Source organism: Sminthopsis crassicaudata, chromosome 5 (genome assembly GCF_048593235.1).
Source record: "Sminthopsis crassicaudata isolate SCR6 chromosome 5, ASM4859323v1, whole genome shotgun sequence".
NCBI classification, from domain to species: Eukaryota; Metazoa; Chordata; class Mammalia; order Dasyuromorphia; family Dasyuridae; genus Sminthopsis; species Sminthopsis crassicaudata.
Genome location: NC_133621.1, coordinates 36,314,702 through 36,340,577, shown reverse-complemented (window position 1 = coordinate 36,340,577; position 25,876 = coordinate 36,314,702). Strand labels below are relative to the sequence as shown.

Genomic DNA, 25,876 nt, shown 5'->3' with positions numbered 1-25,876 from the left:
AATGCCAGTTCAGATTAAGCCAGGAAGCAGTGGGACAAGTTAGGAAAGGGGAAGAATCATTGAATTGTGGATGTTAATGTCCTTGGAGCCTGGACATATTAAAGAAAAAACTAGGGCTTTTGCCTATTATCAGAATTACCTTTGAGATATACACAATACACATACATGTATTCATATATACACTTACATATGTGTTCACACACATGTATAAACATATCTATGAACATATAAAATAATATATGTGTGTGTGTGTGTGTGAAAAGTCTCCTCCATTCAGAAGATAGACATTTTGAAGGTAGCTTTTTGACAGGTCTAATTTTCATACAGTTAACAGATTCACTTTTTACACTTAAACTATCTTGACCCAGTCCCCCATTCACTTGAGGGACCAGGAGGAAGTAATTTCCTGACTGAGTACCTTAATAAACAGGTGACTGCCTGTCTTTTATTGTCTCTGGCTGACAGGGCTCTTAAAACGAGGCTTCTGGATGGGCGACCCTGGCTGGCCATCTGTCTCCTTAGTTCTTTCCCCCCATCCCCGACAAGCACCATTTATCCTCCTCCTAGACCTCAAAAAGCCCAGGGGAGGACTGAGCCAATTCTCAATCAAGCTGTCCCAAGAAACTGTGAAGTCCTCCTTGTGGCTTGTCGGGCTCCCCATACACAGCTGCTACTTTTAATCTCAGACAATGTCTGGTGTTTCCAATCTGCTGTCTCTCCACTCCCATTTCCTGTGCACAGTACAATTAAGGAGTGTCAGGGGAAGCTGTGTGGGCTTATCTTCTGTTGCCTTTATTGGATGCCGAGAGACAAATCTGACAAGGTTCAGCCAGCATAAACCATGAGGAATCTCACAAATCATGTCATTGACTTCCCGTCTGAATCCCTTAATGCCTTCTCAATTTTACAGCAGCGCCATCATTTATGAAACAAGGAAATGCCCTTGGCCTGCCTAGAGTAATTCAGAATAGGGGAAACAAATAAACAAACACCTTTCCTTCCGAAACTTATTAGAGCTAGTCATTCAGGCTCTCTCGAAAATGGAGAAGATGGTGTCTGGAAAACATTTTTAACTATATAGATGGTCTCAACCCCTAAGGTGCCTACTTCTTCTGAGCCCAGAAAACCCCCTACTGAGGTTAGCATCTAAATACATCCTCCCTTATTGCAACACCTCCTCTGGCTCTGTCCAATGACCTCTGAATCACTCCATTCTAGGAGGGAGGATCAACAGACACTTTCGGTTTAGACTAGGTTCCCAAATCCTTATGCTACACTTCAGGAGGTATTTGCTGCTGGACAGTTCCCGGATTGTTTATTCAGCCCTAGAGGAGCCGAGCAGTTAAAATTCTCTCTGAGCTTCAACTCAGGCTGAAAAGCCCATGAAAATAAAACACAAAGACACCCATTTTTTCATTTGATAATTTGATAGGAACATGTCTTTTCCCCAGTTTTCATCAGAGGTCAGGGAATGAACATAATCAATGAAATTACCTATCAAGGGTAATTCTTAAATGTAATTTCTGGCATATGCAGAAGAACATGAGTTGCTAGAGAGAACTGGGACAGTAGGCAGGAGATAGCTGGGTTCAAGTTCTACCTTAGGTATTTATTAGCTGTGTGATCTTCTTCCTCATACAAAATGAGGCTAATAAGAGCTATACTGCCTACTTAACAGGACTTAGGGTGATTAAATAATGATGTACGTACAGAACTCTGTAAGCTTTAGGATCATAGCTCAATGCCTAGAAGGGAGGCCATTTAGTTCAACACTTGGATTTTATAATTGTGGAAAATAAAGCCTTAAAGCACAATGTAGCTGTCATTAGCTGATTCTTATTTCTAGAAAGAAGGGATGTATATTTGTGAAGAATTTACAAGAAGTGTGCTAGTGTCTCTCTCCTACAAATTCTGGATTTCTTTTCTAAAGCACATCACACGGAAACATGTACAGAAAGAAGAACTGGAAATAATTATAACAGTAATAAAATCCATTTGACTGGTGTACCAGAGACATGATAGATGCTCTAACTTACAGGTGGCTTTGCCGTTTGGAAGGCTGCACCGGTTCCGGAAGATTGACTTTACTGCATTTTGCTTTGAAGTTTATTGGTGGATACTTATTGATTGCACCTAGGGAAAGAGCAGGTTGTAGTTAGGTTTCCATATATTTTTCTGTCAACATGTATTCAATGTAGGATTTCCCTCTTCTCATTACCTATTTCAGAAACAAAAAATGACTAAAGTGGTAAAATAGGTTAAATGTTAAATTTTTTCCAGAAGATCCATTTGTGTATACAAGAAATTCATCTCTGTTAGTGCTATTGCTGCCACTAATGTTGTGACTCCATTGTCAAAGGACCCCAGAGAAGAAGAAGTGGGATTTGGTTACAAGGTACAGGGCCACAAAAGGTAGCATGAGCTAACCACACTAAATCCCCCGACTACAAAATCCTGGTCTGTTTCAAGAGCTTCAGAAATTACTTCTGATGCATCCTGCTGGGCTTTCTGGAAAGACCCAAGTACCAGAGGCTGGGGCAGTAAATCCACACAATTCTCATTGCTAACTGAAGAACCCAGGCTGGGGCTGCCTCCTAAGGATGGGACTGCTGCATCAACTCCCAGAATCCTTCTCCCGTGGTTCATGAATGCATTATTTGTCTCAGAACATAGATAACTAACAAACAGATGCTTGAGAATTTGATTTTGGAAGAGGTTTGCCTTAGTAACCTAATTAAAGATGTTTTCCCCTATCCATTGCCATCCTTAATGCTTTATCTAGACATCTAAATGGCATTCTCTACCCAAAAGCTTCTCAAACTGTGAGTCACAATGTGGGGGAGGGTCACAAAAATTTGGCACCGGTAAAAGGTATCATATATTCTGCCAAGGTTTAATTATTTATGTAAAAATGAATAAATAAAACCATCTCATTAGTATGCAAATTTGCTTTCATCTTCAACAAATGGTAAAATTGTAGGTATACCAAAATTATTTTAAAATAAATTTCTTTTTGATGTATTATCAATAAATGTTCGACTTGTATGGCTATTTTATGTAGCTATATGTAGGATCATTTAAACATTTTTGGGGTTAAAAGGAGTTAGGAGTAGAGAGTGTTTAAGAAGCCTTGATCTACCCTGGGACACATAATAATGATGATGTTAACATTCTGGCCCTGTTTAGTAGATGAGGAAACTGAGGCACTTACTCAAGTCCATGTTCACATCCTCAGTAAATACTGGTGGTGGGATGCAAGGCCAAGTGTGCCATAGTCCAAGGTTGGCATGTGCTACAATGGCCCTAGCAAAAGCCAGAGCTCAGATTCCAACCCAAGGCTCCTGGCTTCAAGCCAGTTTTCTTTTCATTAGACCACAATGAGATCTCAACCTCTTTCTCAATAAGTTTCAATTGCATGCTAATTCCACCAAGAAACCAATAAAAAATGGAAATGAAAGGAAAATCTAATGAAACAAGGATCTGATCTCTAAATGAACCAATCCAGGTGATATTTTGTAGGGTTTTTCCTATTCTGCAGATCAAAATGAAACTGGGGGAATGAACAACTCTCTCAATAGCTAAATTGAATAACATTTTCTGAATCCTTGAGCTCTCTGGGTGATCTCATAAGCCACATCTAAAACAGAACTCATTTCCATTTCCCCTCCCCAACCTTACTATCTTCCCAGCTGCCCTGTTACTGTTGAGGGCACTACTATCTCCCATCCTCAACTTCCACTCTCACCTCAGATAGCTAAATCATTGCCAAATCTTCTCATTTCTATCTTTTCAGTGTCACCCACCCTGTCCCTTTCCCTCTGTTCATGAGATACAAGCCTAGTTCAGGTCCTTATGCCCTCTTGTGCTTTTATATCAGAGCTTTCTGAGTGTTCTCGCTACTTAAAGCCTTTCCCCACTAAATCACCCTACACTTCATGGCTGTGGTGATTCTTCTAAAGCCTCTGTCTTCTCATAGCCCCCTCAGGCTCAAGGAGCTCCAGGGACTCCCTATTACTTCCAGGATATCTATCTCCTGGTCCTTTCCTACCCCCTCAATCTTCTTATACCTTACTCCCCTCCATGTACTCAATGAGCCAGTTTATATCAGCCTACTTGCATTTTTCTTTGGACAGGAGGCTCATCTCATACTTCTCTGCCTTTGCATCTATTCTATTCCATGTCTGGAAAGCTTGTTCCCCTCACGGCCAACTCTTAGTGTTGTTGACTTCCTTCAGAACTCATTCAAATCTTGCCTTTTGCAAGAGACCTTCCCTAACCATTAGGGTTGGCTAGGTGATGCAGTAGATAGAGTACTGGGCTAGGAGAGTCAGGAACACATCTTTTTGAGTTCAAATCTGACCTCAGAAACTTGCTAGCTGTGTGACCCTGGGCAAATCACTTTATCCTGCTCACCTCCGTTCCTCATCTGTAAAATGGCAAAGCACTCCAGTCTGTGCCAAGAAACCCCCAAATGGGGTCACAAACCGTTGGATAAGGCTGATCATCAACAGAAACTTCCCTACCTCAATGCCTCGCCTTTCAGATTACCTTTCTTAACTTTGCATAAGTCTAGTATGTACCAGTCAGTTAGGGGCCATCGCCCCCATGGTCATTATCACAATTAACATTTATATATCACTTATTCTATACCAGGGTCTGTCCTAAGCACTTTAATTCTCATTTGATACTCATACCAATCTTGGAGGCAAGTGCTATTATTATTCCATTTTTCATTTGAGGAAACTGAGGCAAACAGGTTAACTGACCTGCCCAGAGTCACCCATTTAGAAACCAAGACCTATCTGAACTCAAGATCTTTTTGAGTCTAGGCCCAGAGCTCTAAGCACAGGGATTTTTGAGGATTGAAACAGGCCCTGTCTTTCTTTATATCTTAGACTTAACTCCCAGTACATACAGCACAGTAAGAACTTAATAATGGCTTTTCTTGCCTGACTTAGAATTATGTGTTAAGAAGCAGTAAAGTTCAGCCCAGTGTAAGGGTTTCTGTTGTTATTTCTTAGTGCAAAGGCTTTGCTCCCTTCCAGAACCACGGCTCATGTTCCAGAGCGCTGAAGGTGCCAGATGTCTGTGTGCCAGATGGGTGGCGACATGATTACTGTGCTCTTCTCTCCAAAGAGAAGCAAATCGCTTTCACATATATCTTGCTTATGTTGAGTATCTGGGGTTATAGTTCTTTTCTTTTTCTTTCTTTCTTTCTTTTTTTTGCAGAGGTGGCTCATTGAGCTCAACATTTACACTACTTCTGGTCATAACAGTTAACCACAGCACTGCCCCCATGAGGCAGGGATGTCTTCAGATCTAATCCTCTAAATTATTAAGTGAGTTTCTTTTCAACATGTGGCCGATGCTGACCCTGTATAGGCGCCAATGCAGCCAATAAAATCTCAGATCCTTCTTTAGCTAAAGCATATATCTCTATTGCCTGTGAAATTCCCATTCCCAATATCGATCCCAAGGGCTGCAAGCTATGAACGTTTTCTTGGAATCACTGCCCATGGAGCAGAGAGCTTTAGGTCCAAATCAAGCTCTCTTTCTCATTGAGTAATTGAGCAACTAAATGTGATTTCACTTGATATAGGGCATTTTTAGGTAACAAACTCCCTTTGCCACTTATGGCATGGGAAACTGGCCGAGATCACTGACAGGTTGAGTTGCCTCCCAGAGTTACACTGCCAATATGTCTCAGAATCAGGATTTGAACTTGCACCTCCCTGGCTTGGAGGTCAGCAGGCTCACTAACCCCATCTCTCTATTTCTCTGGTAAATGATTCTATTTTTTTTTCTTTGATAAAATAAGGGCAGAATCAGAGAAAGCTCAAGGAGATGTGATAAGTACTTGAAGGATTATCAGGTGGGAGAGGAATGACTTGTACAGGGGACAGAACAAGGATTGATGGGTAGACATTGTAAAAAGAAAAGTATATGCACAGAATAAGAAGCTTCCACCATTTAGGGCGTCTGGAGGAGGAAGGGGCTGTCTTGCAGAATGGTAGGCTCTCCCTCCTTGGAGGTCTTTTGAAAGGGACTGCATGGCCATTTGTTGGGGATTCTCTAGAGAGGGGTATGGGTTAGATAGTTCCCCTCCAGCTTGGACATTCTGTGTCTGGACCACCCCCAGGGCTCAACCTGAATTGCTTAGATTCTGACTTCTAGTTTATTTAGTCACACTCTCTGCAGCTGGTTTTCATCCTCTAAGTAATTAACTTAGGGTCCATAAAGCCCCAAGGTCATCGTGCACCCTTAGGACTCCCCAAGGAGTCTGTGTGGAGATTTCACAAGGTCTGTGAATTTAATCCTTTCTTCAATTATTTAAAAACCATGATTCTGAGAAGAGACCTCTTCAGACCGCCCACAAGGTCTATGACACCCAAAAAAGGTCTCAGACCCTTGATCCCAAGTTATATTTAAAGATCAAAGTCATGCTTTTAAGGCAAATTCAGTGAGAAAAGATGGTCTGTGTTTCTTTTTTTATGAGTGCAAGTTGCAGTAATTACTGGCACCACCAAACCCCGAGGCCTTTTGTTAAGGCAACAGCTCATTCTGACAGACAGATTGCCGCCTCTGAAGACTTCAAATGTGTCATTAGGATCTTAAACAAGACCAAGTCTTGCTTATTTCCTTCTGGCGCTTACTTTTGGTCTTCACTGATGAAATACCATTTTCCATCAAAGAGCGCTCTGCTAATGTTACATGGCAGAAGTTTCCAGCCCATAATTCAATCTCACTCTGTAACCTCACTCTCTCCCAGGCCCTGCTGCTTCACACAGACCAAGGGGGGAGCAGCTGCCAGGGTGACGCCTTCTCCACAGGCCCCCCAGGCCGGACACAAAACGTGCCAGAGCCTGCCTTCCCATCACCCCGACATCTGCTCCCCTGGAGGACATCAAGGAGACTGCATGGCTGTCTGCAGGGCCATTTTATGAACCCTAAAGAAACAAATGAGATACTCACGTCTGACGGAGTTTATAAAGGATTTCACAAACTTCACCCCATAGCCATGGTCTGGTTTCTGAATTCGGCCAAGTTGGACCAAGTGATGATCGAGGGGGGGGCTGGCTAATTCTTCGAGCTCCTCGTCATTGTGTGAGAAGCCAAGAGAGAACACAAATATGGCGTAACCCTGACATTTGGCCCGCAGAGATTCTCTCTTCAATACTTTCTTGTCCAAATAACTCGTTTCTCCAGCAGACACCACAAAAATGACTCTGTTTTTTCTCAGGTTGGGAGTGCCTGAAAAGATATTATCCACTGTCCACTGCAGGGCATGGCCCAAGAAAGCTTCCCCGTTCGGCTGTTGAACCGATTCTTCCACGTGTCTCTTCATCAGGCGTTTATTGTTGTAGGTGGTGAAGTTGAACTCCATCCGGACCGGGCTTGACGGGCTATTGGGGACAAAGCCGGGAGGCGCATGGCTCAGCAGTGCAACTCGATCCCCGACGGCAGAGGTCTCGGGTTCAAAGGCCACGTCAAAGTTGTCCAATACTGCTTTCAGGAAAGCCTTCACGTCCTCAAACTCGGCGCTTCCCACATCTCGGGAGCCTTGGAAAAGGAAGGCTGCATCTATGTAGGATGGGACCACCGGGGGTTTCGCCTCCTCACAAGAAACTTCTGGCTTGCATCTGTCTGCAAAGGAAAACGATTATTACTTTACTAAAATGGAGTCTCTAACCTTTGACTTGTGGAAACTGCATAGACTTGTCCCAAGAAACCCAACTGGACTTCTAAATAGCTAACATCAGCAATTACACAGCGCAGGTGAATCTGAGCCCTCTGCTGTCCCAAGCAGAAGTGTCCATAAAGAGGCTGAGGGGGTGAAAGAGATGCTGATTTCTTTCCTGCAGGATTTCATGTCTGGATCTTGATGGACCGCTTGATTTATTCTGAATTTCAAATCCCATCTGTCCCGGGGGATTAGTGAAGAAATGTTCCCCCAAGGAGATCCGCCTCTTTAAAAAAAGACACTTCCCCACATAAACTCCACAGGGGACATCCCTCTAGCTCTAGATGGGCTAAAACAGGCAGGCACCTCACACACCCAGATCTTCTCTGTCACGTGATGTGCCAGATTTTGGGGCTGACTTCATTTACCTAGAGAGCTGGCCATCCACTCTGGAGACTGCTATGCATTCCGGACATTGTCATCTACTCTCTTCCTCCGTCCTCCCAGAGGAATCTGCCCTCTCACATCTCCCAACGGCACCCGAGGTTATTTCTCATGCTTACGGCTTTCCTCACCTGCCTGTGATTTACTAACTGAAAATCCTCCCCCAGCCCCAACCCCCCCCAACCTTCTAACTTCTCCTTACAACGCGTGCTTTTTGAGGGTCACAGATTTCTTGTTTTAGTGTTCCGCACCCAGTGAGAGTCACAGCCTCCATCCATTCATCAAGCGGAGCACAGAAAACAGTATGCAGTCCACGTCAATGGCTGTGAGGCAGTTGCTATGGTGGAATGCAACGGAAAGTTTTGCCAGTGAAAGTTTGATTAGTGTGGGGAGTCTGAGGTGCAATAGGAAAGGCCACGCCTTAGGACTGTGCTAGGCTGACTAGAGACATGGCTATGGACAAATTATCTTTCTCTTCTGAAATCTAGTGAAGTTTTATGACCGCGTGTAATGGTCCGATTAAAAAAAAGGAAAAGAGAGTCCTCTCGCTGTGCCCAGTTAGGATTCCGAGACAGCAGGGCGTCCATGTGTTCAGTGGCGCGGTTATTTTAATTGCGGAGAACTACGCCAAAATAACTTTCATCCTGGGCCTAAGAGACTGAGAAGAGAAAAAAGGGTCCGGGCCAAGGAAATGGCAGCAGAGGGCCTCCCTGGCCAGACGCCTAACGATTCCTGACCGAGCGACAAACCGCGTGGCTCCGCGGTCACAGAGTACGGAGCCGCGACCGCGGTGGATCCACCTCTCCCGCCTTTGGGGGACTTGAGCCGCTTCCGGCCGCCTCCGAAACCCGGAGGGACACAAAAGGGGGAAAGGAAAGAAGAGATGGAAGAAGGGGCGGGGGGAGGGGCAGCAGGGAGAACAGAGGAAGGGGACAGAATTAAAGCGTAAGGACGCCCAGGGGAAACCGGCCATTCTGAGCTTGTCACCTCCCGTATCTTGCCCATGCTATTTGCCCGGCAAGCATTCGATTCGATTCCACAAGGATTTCTGGCACTGTCTGTTGAGACAAAGCTTTAAGCCATTTATATTACAGGGCGGGGGGAGGGGGAAGAGACACGAGAGACTGCTTCTGGTCAATGACAAGAGCATCCTCACGGAACCCGAGTTTTAAAAGGGAACAGCGCCCAGGAAGAGGAGCTGGAGAGCCGGCGGCGGGAACGCGGCCATTCGGTTTGTCTGGGAAGTAACTGAGGCTTGGGAAAGGCCTCGGCTCAAAGAGGCGCAGGCCTCCGCGCGCATCCGGGCCATCTCCAGGCGTGCTGATGTGCCTCTGACCGCGGGCCTGCTCTGGAGGGGGCGAGGCGACGGCGCACTCGCGGCCATGGCAGCCCCTCCCTGACGTCATGTTCCTCTCTGAGAACGAAGGAGGAACGACCTCCTAGACCGGGCCAAGCCACTTCTAGGGTGGCTCCCTTCCTCACGCAGGAATTAGGAGGTACCGTCCTCTCCTGCACGCTGGGCAAGGATGCGATGTTACTTCCTTAGCCATAGAGGAAGAAGCAGGAGAAGAGGGTCCAAGACTCAGAGTGATCAAGGGGAAAATCCCCACGATCGGAGCCGTCCGAAACGGAAGGGCTGGGGAACCGTGGCTTCCCTCTTGCCAGAGGCTTCGGGCTCCTGCTGGGGATCTCCCTCAGCGCGGGGATTCTGAAGCCCCTCCAGCTGCGAGATTCTGGTATCCAGTTTTTAAAAATTTATTTGGGGAATCGGGGCACCGCACATTTCATCTAATGCAGGGTACCAGACTCTGCCAGTGGCTTCCGTCCCGCCACACCGGTGCGAAGAAACAAGAACCGAGCTAGGTGACGGATATGGAGAAAGCAGATCCTGGAGGAGCCGGAAGTTTAAGGTTATAAAATGTGTACGGGGCACACTGACAGCTCCCCGGGAAGCCTGGAAACCGTAAACCGCAGATCGGCTAAAGCCATAAACATTTCCTAGTAACGTCATCACGTGGTCCGCCGTGAGTCTCGGAGAGCTAGAGTGAGGGAGAAGCAGGCCTGAGCTTGGGACAGGCAGCCGAGCGCAGCGAGGCCCAGTCCTCGAGGCAGCTCCAAGAAGCCTTCAAGTTACACACGCTCCCCTGTGGAGCAGTGACTCAGTGCGCCCAGAGCGAGCTCTCGCTGGGGGGAAAAAGGGGGGGCACTTACCGTAGCAGAACGTGCACTGCTGGAGTCTCCTCAGCATCGGCCTGTAGTCAGCCCTCGGGGGGATAGTGAGCACCTGAAACGTGCCAGTGTCGTCAATCTACAGGGAGCAAACCCGAGAGAGATCGGCTTAGTGTGAGACCCATGGCGCGTGCCCTTCCGTGGGCAGTGTCACGGGGTAGGGCGGAGTCCTCTAACACGCCGCCTGCCTGGGAGGAGCGGCTGGCCTCTAGAGGGCGCCATACTGCTCACAGCCCCACACCATAGAGTCTGCCTCCAGACACTCAGTGGGCAAGTCTGCCTCTCTGCCCCATCTGTAAAACGGAAATAAGCATAGTGATAACAGCACTACTTCTCACAGTGGTGGTGAGGAAAAGGCGAGACCGTATTCCGGACGTGCTTCGCAAACTTGATTTGTTTTTGTTCAGTTGCTTTTCGGTCATGACCCCATCTGAGGGTTTCTTGGCCAGCACACTAGACTGGTTGCCATTTCCTTCTTAGTTCACCTTATCTTATTCTTATTTATTTTGTTATTTTATTTTAATGAAAGTTTTTTATTTTCAAAATATACACATGGACAATTTTCAGCGTTCATCCTTACAAATCCTTCTCTTCTAAATGTTTTCCCTGCCTCCCCTCCTCCCTCCTCTAGAGGGAAAGAAATCCAATATACGTTAAACATATGCAGTTCTTCTATACGTATCTCCACAATATCAGGCTTCAGCTCATCTTACAGCGGAGGAAACTGAGGCAAGCAGAGTGAAGGATCACACAGCCAGGAAGTGTCTGAGGCGGATCCGAACTCAGGAAGATGCGCCTTCCTAACGCTAGGCTGGAGATGTACTCTATGGTGCCCCCTAGTGGCACCCTCGGTACAATACAGAGGCTGAAAGAGATTTAACAATTAGCTGTGAGGTCACAGCCAGTAAAAGATGGAGATGATGGACTCTACTCAGCCTCTATGGCTGAGTTGTACACTATGGCGCCCCCTAGCGGCACCCCTAGGTACAATACAGAGGCTGAAAGAGATTTAACAATTAGCTGTGAGGACACAGCCAGTAAAAGATAGAGATGATGGACTCTACTCAGCCTCTATGGCTGAGTTGTACACTATGGCGCCCCCTAGCGGCACCCCTAGGTACAATACAGAGGCTGAAAGAGATTTAACAATTAGCTGTGAGGACACAGCCAGTAAAAGATAGAGATGATGGACTCTACTCAGCCTCTATGGCTGAGTTGTACACTATGGCGCCCCCTAGCGGCACCCCTAGGTACAATACAGAGGCTGAAAGAGATTTAACAATTAGCTGTGAGGACACAGCCAGTAAAAGATAGAGATGATGGACTCTACTCAGCCTTTATGGCTGAGTTGTACACTATGGCGCCCCCTAGCGGCACCCCTAGGTAAAATACAGAGGCTGAAAGAGATTTAACAATTTACTATGAAGACACAGTAAAACATGGGGGCTCTGTGGCACCGATTTCTGGGGCTTGGTCTCCCCCGCTAAAAGGAAGGAAGCTGCACTCTGTCCAGGGGCCCTTCCAAATCTAAATTCTGTGACTCTGAAGTGGGGGAAGGGCAGAAAAATTACCATGATTTGAGATTTGGGTTAATTCTCTGCTCCTCTTGTGCCACTGTGGGAAAATTACTGACTCTCCCTGACTCTCAGTTCCCTCATCTGTAAAATAAGAGCTCTGTGCTGGAGGGCTTCTGGGGTCCCTGACCTCCTGAGACTGTGGAGGCCATGTTTAGAATGGAGTCCTTAAGAACAAGCAACTATTAAGCACTTAATGTGTTCCAGACATTGTAGTAAGCCTTGGGGATTGAAAAAAAAAAAAAGGCAAAACAAAACACTGTCCTCCCTCAAAGAAAGAGGCAACATGTAATAAGTAGAAGATATCTATAGAAGTAGATGAAGGTCGTCACATAGCAGAGATTGGGAAAGGTAGGAAGTGAAATGCTTAGAGCGCTGGGCCTGGAGTCACAAATACCAAGTTTAAATCCAGCCTCAGATCCTACTTGCTGTGTGACCCTGGACAATTCACTTCATCGTGTGCCTCAGTTTCCTTATTTGTAAAATAAACTGGAGAAGAAAATGGCCAAAATTGTTCCTATATCTTTGCCAAGAAAATTCCAAATGAGGTCACAAAGAGTCAAATACAAGTGAAGTAACTAAAAAACAAGAACTGTGGAAGGTGAGATTTGACCTGAGCTCTTAAGGAAGCCAGAGCAATGAAGAGGTAGGGATGAGGGAGCAGAGCTTTTCGGGCCTGGGTGGGGTAACAAACAGTACAAAGCCAGAAAGAAGGGGAATGGAAGCAGGCCAGGGGAGTGACAAGAGGTGGGCAAAAAGTTGAGCCTCCATTTTGATTATTCACTTAATTTTTGTGGGAGCCCAACGCGAGGCCCCAGCTCTGGAGGCCTGAGGTCCAAGGCTAGCTCACCTTCTCCAAGTATTGTGGGGATCCAATTGTTTGTACATTCAAGCAAAGTTAAAAATACCCATGGTAGAAAATTATTTTTGCTATTGACAGCCTTGAAATGACAATAAAAACCAAGAAAATCTCTATAAAAAACCTCAAACCAAACTTTGAAAGTCCTGAAACTTCCCAGCACGCTCACGCAAAACCTGCGTCATCTTGGCTTTTACCAAATCCTGGATTAGCCAAAGAGCAATAAAATAAAAATAAATATCAAGGTATGTAAAGCACAAACACATTTCTGAGCCAGAATGTTTACAAAAATAGAGAGGCCCACCCTATATCAGAATTCTGAGCATGTAGCAAGCAAAATACTCTAAAATAAGTAGCTGCCACCAGACAGGTATGAAGAGAAACGTCAAGAGTTCAAGCAAATCTATGAATGAAGGCTTCCCTTTGCACAAACAGCCCTGCACTACTCAGCCTGATGACGGAGTTGGCCATTTCTAAGAAGCTGGCCACAGGCTGCTGTGAAGAGGATGTTGCTGACCCATGTGGGAAAGGTAATGTGGTGGGATGGAAAGGAGGTTCCCCTTGAGGGGGAGAAGAGACCTGGAATGGAATCTTACCCCAAATCCTTACTGTGTGATGGATATCAAGTCACTCAACCTTTCTGAGCATTAGTTTCTTCATTTATAAAATGGGTCTCCCATAACACCTGTAGCGTTAGTCCCATGGGATTATGAAGCTCAAGTGGGATATTACATGTAAAAAGTTTTATACTATTAATGTTTAAAACTGTGCTAAGACTTTTGGACCACCCACTGTGTCATCATGACTTTCTACAGATGGGTGAACTGGGTGACACTGTTCTATACTATTAGAAAACCTCTGATGAGCACCTTTCTAGTTGCCAGCAATGACCTCACAGGGAGCCTTCTGCTGACTGCTTCAGCTTTGGTTGACCAGAACAACCATTTTTATTGTGTGATATGCCGGACCTTTAGGAGTGTGAGCCAGAACAAATGCTTTCCATGAATCCACTTTGTGTCATGTTTTTAATTTAGGGAAAAACAATCACAAAGAATTTTAAGTAATACAGAAGCCCAGTAAGAAAGGAATGGATTTAGGATGAAATAGAGAAGAAATGAAATGTCTCCCTGGAATCCCAAGCCCAGTAAATTACAAATGGACCTTCTTACCCTGCTCCTCCCACCTGCTGCTCTTTCTGGTTTCCTTCCTACTAACAATAGACTAAGCTCTTTAAGGACAAGATTGACTGGGGAGATGTTTATATCTCTATAAAGCTCTATTGGGTATCTCTGTACCAAGTGCAGTTTTTTGGGCAGATACCAGAATGGTGATTTCCCTATCACAGAGTATGGAACTCCCAATATGGAAACTCCCAATGCAGATCAAAAAGTGCTCTGAATTCAGTCTTGGAGCAGAAGTACTCAGCTGGGGCTCATAAACTTTTTTTTTTTTTTTTTAGCTCATATCAATAATTTAGCATAATTGATTTCCTTTCTAATTCTCTGAATTTTACCTTATGCATTTAAAGACACTATTTTGAGAAGAAATCCATTGACTTTATCAGATTGTCAAAAATTCATGGCACAAAAAATGTTAATACTTTTATAGAGTCATCTGAGGTGAAGTACACAATAGGTGCCTAATGTTTGTTGAAATGAATTGTTAGTGGTACAACCATTCATCCATGGTCAAAGCTTGGATGGAATCTTTGACTCTTCTCCTCTTAATCTCTTAGTCAAGAAGTCCTACCCATCTGATCTCTACAATGTCTTTTCCATCAATCTCCTCCTCCATTATATTTCTACAATATCTCTTTCATTTTTCTTCCCTTCCATGATATCTCTACAATGTCTCTTCTGTCTCCCCTTCCATGTAATCTCTACAATGCTTCTTCCATTATATCGCTACAGTATCTCTTTCACCTCTCTCCCCTTCAATTATATCTCTACAATATATCTTCCATTCATCTCCCCTTCTCTATTTTTACTGCTCCCATCCCAGGAGGGGGATTTATTATCATCCATCCATCCATTACAAGACCTTTCTAACAGATTTACTGGTCTGAATTCCCACCGAGCCTCTTAACCCTGATACTTCTGCCTTTTTAATCTTTCTTGTACATGGTCACAAGCTCCTTGATCCCTATGGCAATTCATAATCTGGCACCCTGCTCCCATCCCACCCCCATCTTTACAAAATATAGTACAAATATACATTTTACAAATGTATATTATATATAGGTACATAGTACAAATATAGTTTTGTACTATTCCCCTCCAGGTTCTCTGTACTCCAGCCAAGCTAAAGGAGTCGCCAAATCCTGAAGCCATGTCCAATATACTTACTCATACTTTTACTCCCACACCCCCAACTCTCCTCCCTCTGTTCTCATTCCCCAGCAGCCTTCTCCTCCACTCTACCCCTGACACACTCTCCTGATGGTGATTTCCTCCCACAACCTCCAGGCCCGCCTTTCTTAACTTCTCCCATTTCTGCTCCCGGCCCTTCAGTCTTTTCCCTTCCTTCACCCCTACTTTAAAGCTTTCTTTTACATGCTCCCCCCATTACAGTATTAGCTTCTTGAGGTCAGAGATTTTACTTTTGTCTGTATTGAATTCTCCGAATTTAATAAATGCCTGTAGACATAGCTGAACATGCCTTGTCACACAGCAGAGGGGCTTATACCCCATCTCTGAGAGATGAACCTTAGGAGTATTATTCACGTGGGTAGCTCTAGGATAGAGGAGACCCCAGCTTTTGGCCTTTACTCTTATGATTCTGGCCCATGTTACGTGTGGGATTCTAGAAAACTCAATCCTATACCAGCCAAAACACTCATGAGTACTCACAGATCTCCCCAGTGACATCTGGGAGGAAGCGAGGCAGACACTGGGAAGGATGAAGGTGTTCTGTTCTCCCTGCCTGTCCACAGCACTTGGAGGCTGCCCTGACTCAAGCTTCACCCTCACTTGGACGTTCTGAAATGCCTCTGTGGACTGGCCGATACATTCTGCTGCAGTGGATTCTATGATTTTCCCTAGCCCTGGTGCAGCAGGAGCATAGAGGGCAAGCTTCTCCCTTTAGGACTCCATCTTCATAGCACTGCTCCACTTTCCCACCTCTGTGCCTTTGTTTACATCATTCTCCATAAGTGGGATGCCCCCTTCCTACCGAGATCTTTGCCTGCCTCTTCATGCCAAATGCTATTTTCTCAAGGAATTTTCTTCACATACCCCAGCCCCCTACGACACAGTATACCTTCCCTACCCACTTACCATTTATAGCTAACATTTCTATCTCATCCTAGGGTCATGAAAAGCTTCACCTCCATTAGTTTGCTCAGTGAGGTGGTTGCTATTATCATCTCCACTGCATAGATGTGGAAACTAAGGGACGTGTGTTATTTCTCTACAAAAGGCCGATTCCATTTCTTTTCTACACTACAGGTGACCCCAACCTCTGGAACAGCATTCTCAAGTTTGAATATGTTTGCCAAACTTGCTAAAGAAAATGACAAGCCTTCAAAAATCAAATCCCACTTTAGTGGGAGCTTCTCCTCTGGAGCAATTTCCTTTCAAATGACTCCGTGTTATAAGTAGAAAGACTTTTTAGAAGTGCTTCTGCTTTGATTCCTTTCTCAACAGTACTTAGCTATTTTAGGGACATCTCACTGAGAATTTCTCTCTCTCTCTGTGCCCCTTCCTCAGGAGTAGCAGATGGGAGTTATCCCGATGAAGATGTGGAATGGACCGGGATGTTTAATTTGGATTTCTCAAGTTTAATCAGGGCTCATTCAGAAATCAGGTTGTGAAAGGTTCTAGAGGGTTCATTCAAGGCTAATTCAGAAATAAAATCCATCTTAATGTAATTACTTGTTATGCTAAAAAAAAAGCACTTTGAGATCGACATGTGAGAGACACATACTTTTGATGAAAAAAATACAGTAGTTTAAAATCAATACCAAATGTCTTTGCTACAGGAGCAAATTAAGTACTGGCTTCAAGAAACTTTCTTTTCTCTGGGTTTGTTGCCAAGAGAAGCTAAGACTATGACTGAGGTGGAGACATACTGGCAATACAGAGGTAGCCGAGAATCCACCTTCCCTTAAAGGATTCACACTTTATGACAGTTCATTGGCTTATCACTTACAGTTGACCCCAATGGGTTTTTTGTTTTTTTCCCAGCTCATGTGTTTAGCCTGGCCTGATGTGGACACCTAGTCAATACATTAAGATACAAGAGAGATTGGCAACTGATGCTCAAATATATTTTTGACTTCCCTAACAACCCAAGGTCCAACATCATGGAATAATTTCAAGTCATTAAATGCTGAAATTCATTTCAACACTATTCAGGTCATGACTGATTTCTATTTCACCATCTTTATGGAGAATTATGGAGATGGAAGGACCCTTGACTTTCTAATTGTTGTGGATGTTAGAAAGATGTGTAGAGATTTCTTGCTTTCTTATGCTAAATAAAATGCCTCTCAACTATTCTGGCTTTGTATAGGTTCAGGGTCTAGAAGGGACCTTAGTTAGATATAATATAATCAGCCTCTCTCTTCCACCTCCTGCTCATTTTACAGATGAGGAAAGAAATTTGTGTAAGATCACACTGATGGGAAGTACCAAAGTCAGAATTTGAATTTCTGATTCAAAATCCAGAACTCTTTTCACTAAATGGCATGGAAGGGACCTTAGAACTAGTCTAATTTTGCCAAAAGCTTATATCCCATGAGGACTTTTGAAGAAAAAAAAAACAAAACCCAAAACTCAAAACTTTCCTTTTTTCTAGTTCATTTCTCAAATTGCTTTTCCCTGAATTAAAAACAAACAAACAAATGATAACAACAAAGAACAGGAGGTAAAGGAGCAACAAACATGGTTCTAAAGAGCTGGACTGGCATCTCCATTTTAACACTTACTAGTTGTGTTACACTCTGGGCTTTGCTAAAACCATTTTATATCTGTGTGACCATGTTCAAGTCACCCTCCAATGAGCTGGTTAGACTGGATGACCTCTAAGGTCCTTCTAGCCAGCACCCCATGATTTCTCTAAGCTCTGGCCTATATCAGCTGTATAATTTCAGGTAATAATTCACTTAACCTAAGTCTCTATTTCCTTACATGTAAAGGATGATGATACTTTTTATACTATTGACAGCACCTCCTCCACTCCCCAACCCCTTTTAGATTTACAATCTCTTGAGGGCAGGGGCTGCCTTTGCCTTTCTTTATATCCCTAATACTTGGCACAGAGGCTGGCACATAGTAGGAGCTTAATTAATGTTTATTGACTAACATATGGTTGGAAGAAAAAAAGACTTGCTAAATTGTGAAACATATTTAAAATGTGGGCTATTCATACTATAATAAAAATATAAATAATCAGTGTTAAAATGAAAATGAAATAATAATTACTAAGTTTAAAGAAAACAATGTAAGAAACACAGGCAATGGAGTCTCTGTGTATCTCTTAGAAGCATGAGAGAATATAAGAAAATGCACTTATTAAGCACCCACAACATTAGGCACTGTGCTATAGGATACAAATATAGAAATGAGACAGTTTCTGCCCTCAGGGAACTGCCTTCAAGTTCATCTATGAAAATAAAGGTTTACATTAGATGGTCTTAAAGGTCTCTTCCAGTACTAAATCCTGCAACGTATGACTTACTCATTTTACAAGTGGGAGAAACCAAGGCTTGACAACCAGGGAATGATGTGCCTAAGCTACCTAGGAACTAAAGAAAGCACCTTTTTAGTGGGAATGCCTCATGACTTGTCTATTTAAGTCCAGGTCTTTCTGACTCAGAGAACAGCTCTCTAACCCCTCTGCCATGTTACTTCTCAAGGAAAAGACTTTCTAACGGTGTTATATCTATTGTTCCTAAGGAAGCCTGTCGGCAGACCTATGCTTTCTTAGGGACTCATGGTGCTAATCAAGAACAGAACACTGTTTTTGGAGGCAGGTTTCTCACTGCATCCAGGACAGTGCTAAAGAAATGAAGGTCCAGGGCAGCCAGATGGTGCAGTGGATAAGCACCAGTCCTGAAGCCAGAGGACTGGAGTTCAAATTGTTCTCAGATCCTGGCTGTGTGACTCTGGGCAAGTCACTTAACCCCAATTGCCTCAGGAAAAAAATAGAGAAATGAAGGACCCCTCACCGTGAAAGCACGCTTGACAGCGGGCACATTGTTAAAAGCGATCACGATGGGAATGACATCGAGAGCGTTGAATTCCATGGTGGCCGTGATGATGGAGGACGCATCCACGGATCTGTCGGCACTGAAAACCGTGGTGATTCTCCTCGTGTTGACACCGGGAAGGGTTCTCTTGAAGACGTTCCGAGCCACGAACCTCATGGTCTTGCCAATCTCCCTCTCCCCTGAGGAAGGCTCAAAACGGAGAGCTTTGATCTCCTGGAGCAGCTGGCTCTTGTTCCGGGAGTCGGATAGCCGGAGGAGGTGCCGGGTCTTGGAGTTATAGGAGACCACCGCCACCCGAGCCCCCACAGGGCAGTTCCCTTCCCTGATCCTGAGGTCATTCACGATTGCCATAGTCATCTCCTTCATTCGATCGAACTCCTCCTCCGACACGTCTCGGGACAGGTCCAAAGCAAACACCAACTCAGTGGGATGAACGGGACACTCTGGCTTTCCTAAAAGAAAAGAGGAAACATGTGTCGGTAACTTGTGTGAGCCATTCCATTGTTGTGAGAACCACAGAACGTGACTCTTAGAACTGAGAGTCAGAACAGACCTTAGAAGTCATTTATTCAACCTTTCCTTGCAGACTCGATGAAAATAAAGGTGGGGAGGAGGGAAATATCCTACCCAAAGGAATATAGGAAGTAAAAAATAGTTCACATTTGAACTCATGTCCCATAGCTCAAAAATCCAGTGATCTTTTCTTTTCTCATACTGTTCTTTTTTGCTTTAAGGCATATAAAATTTTGTTACTGGGACCCTGGGAGATAAGTAGTGCATTACAGATAAAGAACAAACAAAATTAAAGCTTACAGAGGAAAAAGGGCTTTATGTTTTAATGCCCTGGAGTTGGGTGAGGGACTAAATGTATTGGATAAACTTCTAGATATGGAATGAGGAAATCACTGGTTTAAATTTCATCTTTGACACTTGCATTTTGCCTGCTATAAGACTATGAGCAAGTTATTTCATTGCCTGAGTCTCAGTTTCTTCATCTGTAAAATGGGAGTGATAATTACTATAGAATCTCCACAGGAAGAGACACAATGAGGTAATGTGTATATAATCGGAAACCTTTAAGGATTATGATATAGATTATTATTAGAGTCTGGGAAGAGAAGGGAAGAAGCAATTAGGGGATTCAGAAAAAAATATTAGAGATCCTCTCATCTTTTTTTTTTTTTTTTTTTTTTTTTGCAGAGGAGGAAACTGAGGTCACAAAGAATGGTTAGGTCAACTAGCTTTGTGTTGATATTAGTGTCAGCCCAACTTTGCTATTCTAAAATGGAAGGAAAAGGGCATACAAAATTAAGACCTCACAAAGGTCTCCTCTGATGATGATTGAAGGGTGACCACCACTGCCTTCTTCTTCTTCTTCTTGTTTTTTTTTTCTGAGACAGTTGGGGTTAAGTGACTTGCCCAGAGTCCCACAGCTAAGAAGTGTATTGAATCTGAAGCCAAATTTGAACTCGGGTCCTCCTGATTTCAGTGCTAGTGCTCTATCCACTGCACTGCCCAGCTGCCCCAAACACTGCTTTCTTAGAGAATATCCTGATAATGGAGAATAACCTCTGGCATAGGCTGTTGAGTCAGAGGGGCATCAAATGTAAACTATTCTGGATGTCCTTTACTTGAGGATCTGTCACACTGAGAAGAGGTCACCACCAGATCACTAGTTGTCCATAGTAGCTGAACCCTGTTTTAGTCCCCAAATTCATGAAAGCAGCTAGAAGGGGTGGAGAGGGGCTGTGATATGCGTCATAGAAGGGTACATGCATTGACCAAATCATGGGTCATTGGTACATTGACATATAAATTAAACAATTCTTTTAAAAATCCATAAAGCTTTTAAATAATTTTAAAAATTGATGGAATCATCCTATTTTACTTTCAGCGATGTGATACAATGACATGATATTGCACAACCACCAGCTCTGAAACCTCAATTAATTAAACTGCAGTTTCAGATCATTTAACTTTTTGGGCAAAATAAAGAACAGCAAGGGGTAACCAATGGAAAGCTGATGGCCCGCATGGATACTCAGAAAAGCTAGAGAGCTAGAGGAACGCAGCCAGCACTTTGGATGGGTCCTCTCTCCGAAGAATAACGGGGGCCATGGATCAGTCATGTGGGACAAGAGGCAGGAACAGGTTGTGATCTTTTATCCCTAGAGGGAGAATCAGAGAAAGTAAGATTCTGGGTTCATCCATTAGCCCTCACAGAGACCTGGCTACCCCTTCATGCTCCTACCTCTCTAGCTGTATCATCTCTTGTTCCCAGCCTCCCTCATGCCAATCCTGGAAGGAGTCAGAGTAATATCACCTTCAGGTTCTCCCTTTACCAGCTTCACTCAGTTTTTATTCCTCTTTTGAATTTAATTAAAATACAATTTTCTATTCAATCAAAATCGTGACCCCTGTAGTTTCCAAAGAGATTCACAATTCTAAGCCTCCTTTCTCAGAGCTCAGCACCCAGCATAGCATCTTCCTTTCCTCTCCAATTCCTGTCTCTATAGCAGGGGACTTTGGAATTCGTGTTGATTCTCCTTCAAGTTCCCATTTACCCAGCATCTTTAAATCCCACAATCTCCACCTGCAGCCACAGAGAGGATGATCACCCACTAAATCCTGCTACTATCCACAAATGTAGCACTTCACTAATTAGGACCTCTGACATTCCTCTGACCACCACTTCCTGTCCTTCCATCTCTCTCTGACCTTCACCTGTCCTATACCTGTTTGTTTTTTTCCCTCATCAACTCTCCATTCCCTTCATCCCCTACTATTTTCTTAGGTTAAGCACCCCTTTCAGACTTCATCCTCTTCCACCTCAACCGAACAGCACTTTCAATTCATTGTCCTCTGCTCACATTGAAAGTCTGGTTCCCTTATTCCATCACCACCCTTTTTCTATGGCAAATCTCAGCCCAGGTGCCTCCCATCATCCACTGCTAATTAATAAATGTCTGCATGAAATTCTGAGATGGTGCAGACTGGATGAAAATGGATGTTTTCCAAACTCAGATGAACCTTCAGTGTATTGAGGCAGTCCTTTTATTTCTCCCCAATTGATTCTCCATATTTCCCACAAGTTCTATTCAAAACCTTCTCTTCCCTCCTCAGGTCCCCCCTCCTCTGCTTCCCCTTATCTTTCAGCTGTTTCCCTTTATCTTGCCTTTTTTGGGAACATGTGGGACTATTTAGTATGAACTTTCTTTTCTCCCACTCTTCTCAAAACTCCCTGACATCATCTCTTCCTCCCTCTTTCTTTCTCCCCATCTCTGACCCTGAGGTTATCCTTCTTTGACAAGACCCAGCCTTGGGTTGTTCATTCATGTGCAACTCTTCATGATCTCATATTACACCAATAGTGTCCGTGGGGTTTCTTGGCAAGGATTTTGGAGTGGTTTGCCATTTCCCTCCTCACAGCCAAATTAAGGACACATGACTTGCCCAAGATTACACAGCTCGGAATTGTCTGAAGACAGATCTGAACTTGGTTCTCACTCCAGGCCCAGCTCTTTATCCACTGAGCCATCTAGCTGCCTCTTCAACATGTGTACTCAACCCTATCTTGTTCAGTGGATCGCATCCTCAATCATCCTCTCAAGAGGTCGACTTTTATACTCCTTAACATCTCTATCAATTGATTTCCCGGCTTCAAATATAGCAAAAATCTCCCTTAAAAAATCCTTACTAGATCCTCCTACCTACTCAAGTTATCATCCTCTCTTTCTCTCCTGATTTCTAAACTAGATTTCTAGAAACAAGTGCTACCATCCCTCGATCATCTTCCTCTTTCCACTTACTCCTTAGTACAATCTGACTTCTGACCTCATCACTCAGCTGAAATTTAGCTCTCCAAATTTGCCAATGATTTCTTCATTAATCTATCTTTTCCTAATCCTCATCCTTTTATTTATTTATTTATTTTAATTTTTTGCTGAGGCAATTGGGGTTAAGTCCAGGATCACACAGCTAGGAAGTATTAAGTGTCTGAGATAAGGTCTTCCTGCCTCAGGGCTGGTGCTCTATCCACTGCACCAGTTAGCTGCCCCGATCCTCATCCTTCTTGACCTCTACACTGTTGATCACCTTTCCATCTATTTTTTGAGTTTCTGTGACACTCCTCTCTCCTACTTCTCTTTTTCCCTATCCAACCTCTTCTTCTCAATTAGTATTGCTGGCTTATCATTCATATTACATCTCCTGAGGGCACTTTTTCCTTTACATTGTCTCTTGGGAAACCAGTTGATCCCATGGGTTTAACTATCACTTTAATGTAAATGATTCCAAGATCTATATTAGTGTCTCTTCCCCAAGTACCCGATCCACATAACTGTTTTCTACTTCCAATGGACATTTCAAACTAGATATCTTAAATTTAATTCATCCAACACTGAACTCTATCTTTCCCCTTAAAACGTTTCATTTTCCTTACTTCCTGTAACTGTGAAGGTACCACCATGCTTCCATTGTCTCAGGTTCACAATCTAAACGTGACTGTGGTTCTTCACTCATCCCTCACCCCACATATCCAATCAGTTGCCAAATCTTGATGTTTCTACATGAGCAGCATCTCTTTCCCCCTCTTGACCATCACCCACCAACAGGATTATTGAAACATCTTCCTAGTTAGCCCAAGTGTCTCACCACTCCACTCTACACTAAACATTGCTTCCAAAGTCATTTTTCTGAAGCTGACATCTCACTGTAATTCATCTATTTGAGCAGCTCCAGTGGGTCCCTCCCTATAGCCTTCAGTATAAAATAAAACTGTCCCTGTTTAGCTTTTAAAGTCCTTTGCGACCTGGTCTTAATATCTCATCTTTCTGACCTAACAAAGCTTATTTCTGGTCCAGCACTCCACAAACTGGCCTTGTATGTTTCACATACATGAATCTTCATTTTTTTTTTCTCTCTGCATCTTTGTTCTGGCCATCCCCTATTTTGGAAAGTGCTTCCTCTTAGAGTTCCTCTCTGCATTTGGAAGCAGCTGAGGTGCGGCTGCTGGGAGAAGACTCTCTGATTTCCTGGATTCCTCTCCCCCAACAGGTAGGACTTTCCTTCCCAAACTACCTGAGGGTTGTGTCATTCCTTACACGTAAATCCCCAGCTTCTAGCACAGTGGTTGGACATAGAGTAGATGTTTAATAAAAAGTGATTGACTTAATGAATTCTATAATTCAAGGCCAGGCCAGAGAGGAGACTTGACCATACTAGGATGTGGCTTTTAAATTATCTGCTTTGTTTGGGCTGATAATTTGCTCCTAATGAGTGAGCATTAGCCCTATAATTAAAGGGGCCATTTACTAGGAAGATAAATGATCTTAGGAAAGTTATTTCTCTTCTCTAAGCTCCATTCTTTTCATCCAGAAGATGAGGGGTTCTGACCGGATTGCTTCTACAGTCCCTTACTGATATAAAAACTATAACGGTGCAAAAACCTCGGAGCAACATCATTTGTGGATTGTTGCTCAATCATTTCAGTTGTGTCCAGTGTTTCATGACACCTTTGGTGTTTTTTTGGCAGAGATGCTGGAGCAGTTTGCTATTTCCTTCTCCAATTCATTTTATAGTTGAGGAAACCGGGCGAGAGTTGGAAAATGAGGATATAACCAATCTATTTCTCTGGGCCCAAAACAATCTTATTCTTATTTTGAACTGTGGCAGACTGAAAGCTTGACTGAGCAGCAATATCTTGCTGCTGGCCGAAGCTTGTTCAGCATTAGAATAGAGATGAGAGGTGCTTCCCAGAATGTACACCACTGATGTTATGGAATTGCTTTTGTGGAGGCTTCTGGGAGAAAGCAGAGTAAGGAGTTCAGAGTTTCTCTTGGTATCATGAAGAGTTGGGCACTCAGCTGGGCTTTGGATTTGTAATTCTCTGACCACCTCTGCACAGACCCTGACAGTTATGGCTTATGGCTACTGCTGTGTTTAACAATACAGTTGCCATGGAGTCGAGAAAGATTTTGGCAGCAAGGATTGTGTTGAATGAACCAGATCTGGTGAGATGACCTCTCCCCCCACCCAATGCCCCTTAGATACAACAGGGCCACAGGGAGGACTAAAGAACTACAAATCTAGAAGTTTGGCTAAGCATTTGACTTTGAAAATGGCAAAATAGAAGATTGAACTCTAAGCTTCAGACCTGGCTTGCTTCTTTTCCAACCCTGTATCCCAGAAGTCTTCAGAGAACTATCCCAGAAACCCAAGTTCCACAACCACAGTGGCGTGTATTCTGGGTAAGTGTATCTCATCTCTGTAGCAGTGCTGGCTCAGGTACGGTTACACATCATTGCTCTTGGAAATGAATGTAACGTCAGCCAGCCATCCTAAAGCATCTTCCAGATATGTGACAACATTTAAATTTCTTCTGCTAATTGCAATGAATAATAATAGAGTACTCACCCTTCCAGCAAGCTGGAGAAGAAAAGCAAAAAGTGACACATTATTATTTTGGAAAAGAATAAAAGATTAAACTATATAACAAAGTTATAGCAGCTGAGATTTGATCCTGTGAATTTTTTCAGGCAAATCCTACAATTTTGGCAGATGGATCATTTCTTGGCACCCAGGTTTGGAAAATTAGCAGATTGAACCTGGTATTCTGCTAACTGTATTCCAAGTATTCCAAGGAAGTATTCCAAGGAAGACAACAAAGAAAGTCAAGGGCTTGTATGGGAGAGTTAAGTAAGAGACAAGCTAGTCTGGACCTGCAAAGGGCCTTCATATGTGGAGAGGGTGAAAGAAATGTATCCGAATGGGTGCTAATCTGGAGAACAAAATGGTCTCATGAATTCTTCCAGATGCCCCACTTATTTGCAACCAATAATAATAATAGCAATACTCAATCGGTAGAAAGCAAGTATACT

General features: G+C 43.7%; 1 protein-coding gene across 1 annotated transcript in view; it reads right to left on the bottom strand.

The window, feature by feature from the left end:
- The window catches only part of LOC141544559 (collagen alpha-6(VI) chain-like), a 126,418-nt gene that overhangs the window by 2,752 nt on the left and 97,790 nt on the right, over window positions 1-25,876 (bottom strand). The window contains exons 32-36 of the mRNA XM_074270899.1: window positions 25,413-25,424; window positions 18,957-19,450; window positions 10,337-10,433; window positions 6,973-7,644; window positions 2,037-2,133 (exon numbers count right to left, since the gene is read on the bottom strand). Of these exons, the coding sequence (XP_074127000.1) occupies window positions 2,037-2,133; window positions 6,973-7,644; window positions 10,337-10,433; window positions 18,957-19,450; window positions 25,413-25,424 (1,372 nt within the window). The remainder of the gene's footprint in view (window positions 1-2,036; window positions 2,134-6,972; window positions 7,645-10,336; window positions 10,434-18,956; window positions 19,451-25,412; window positions 25,425-25,876) is intronic.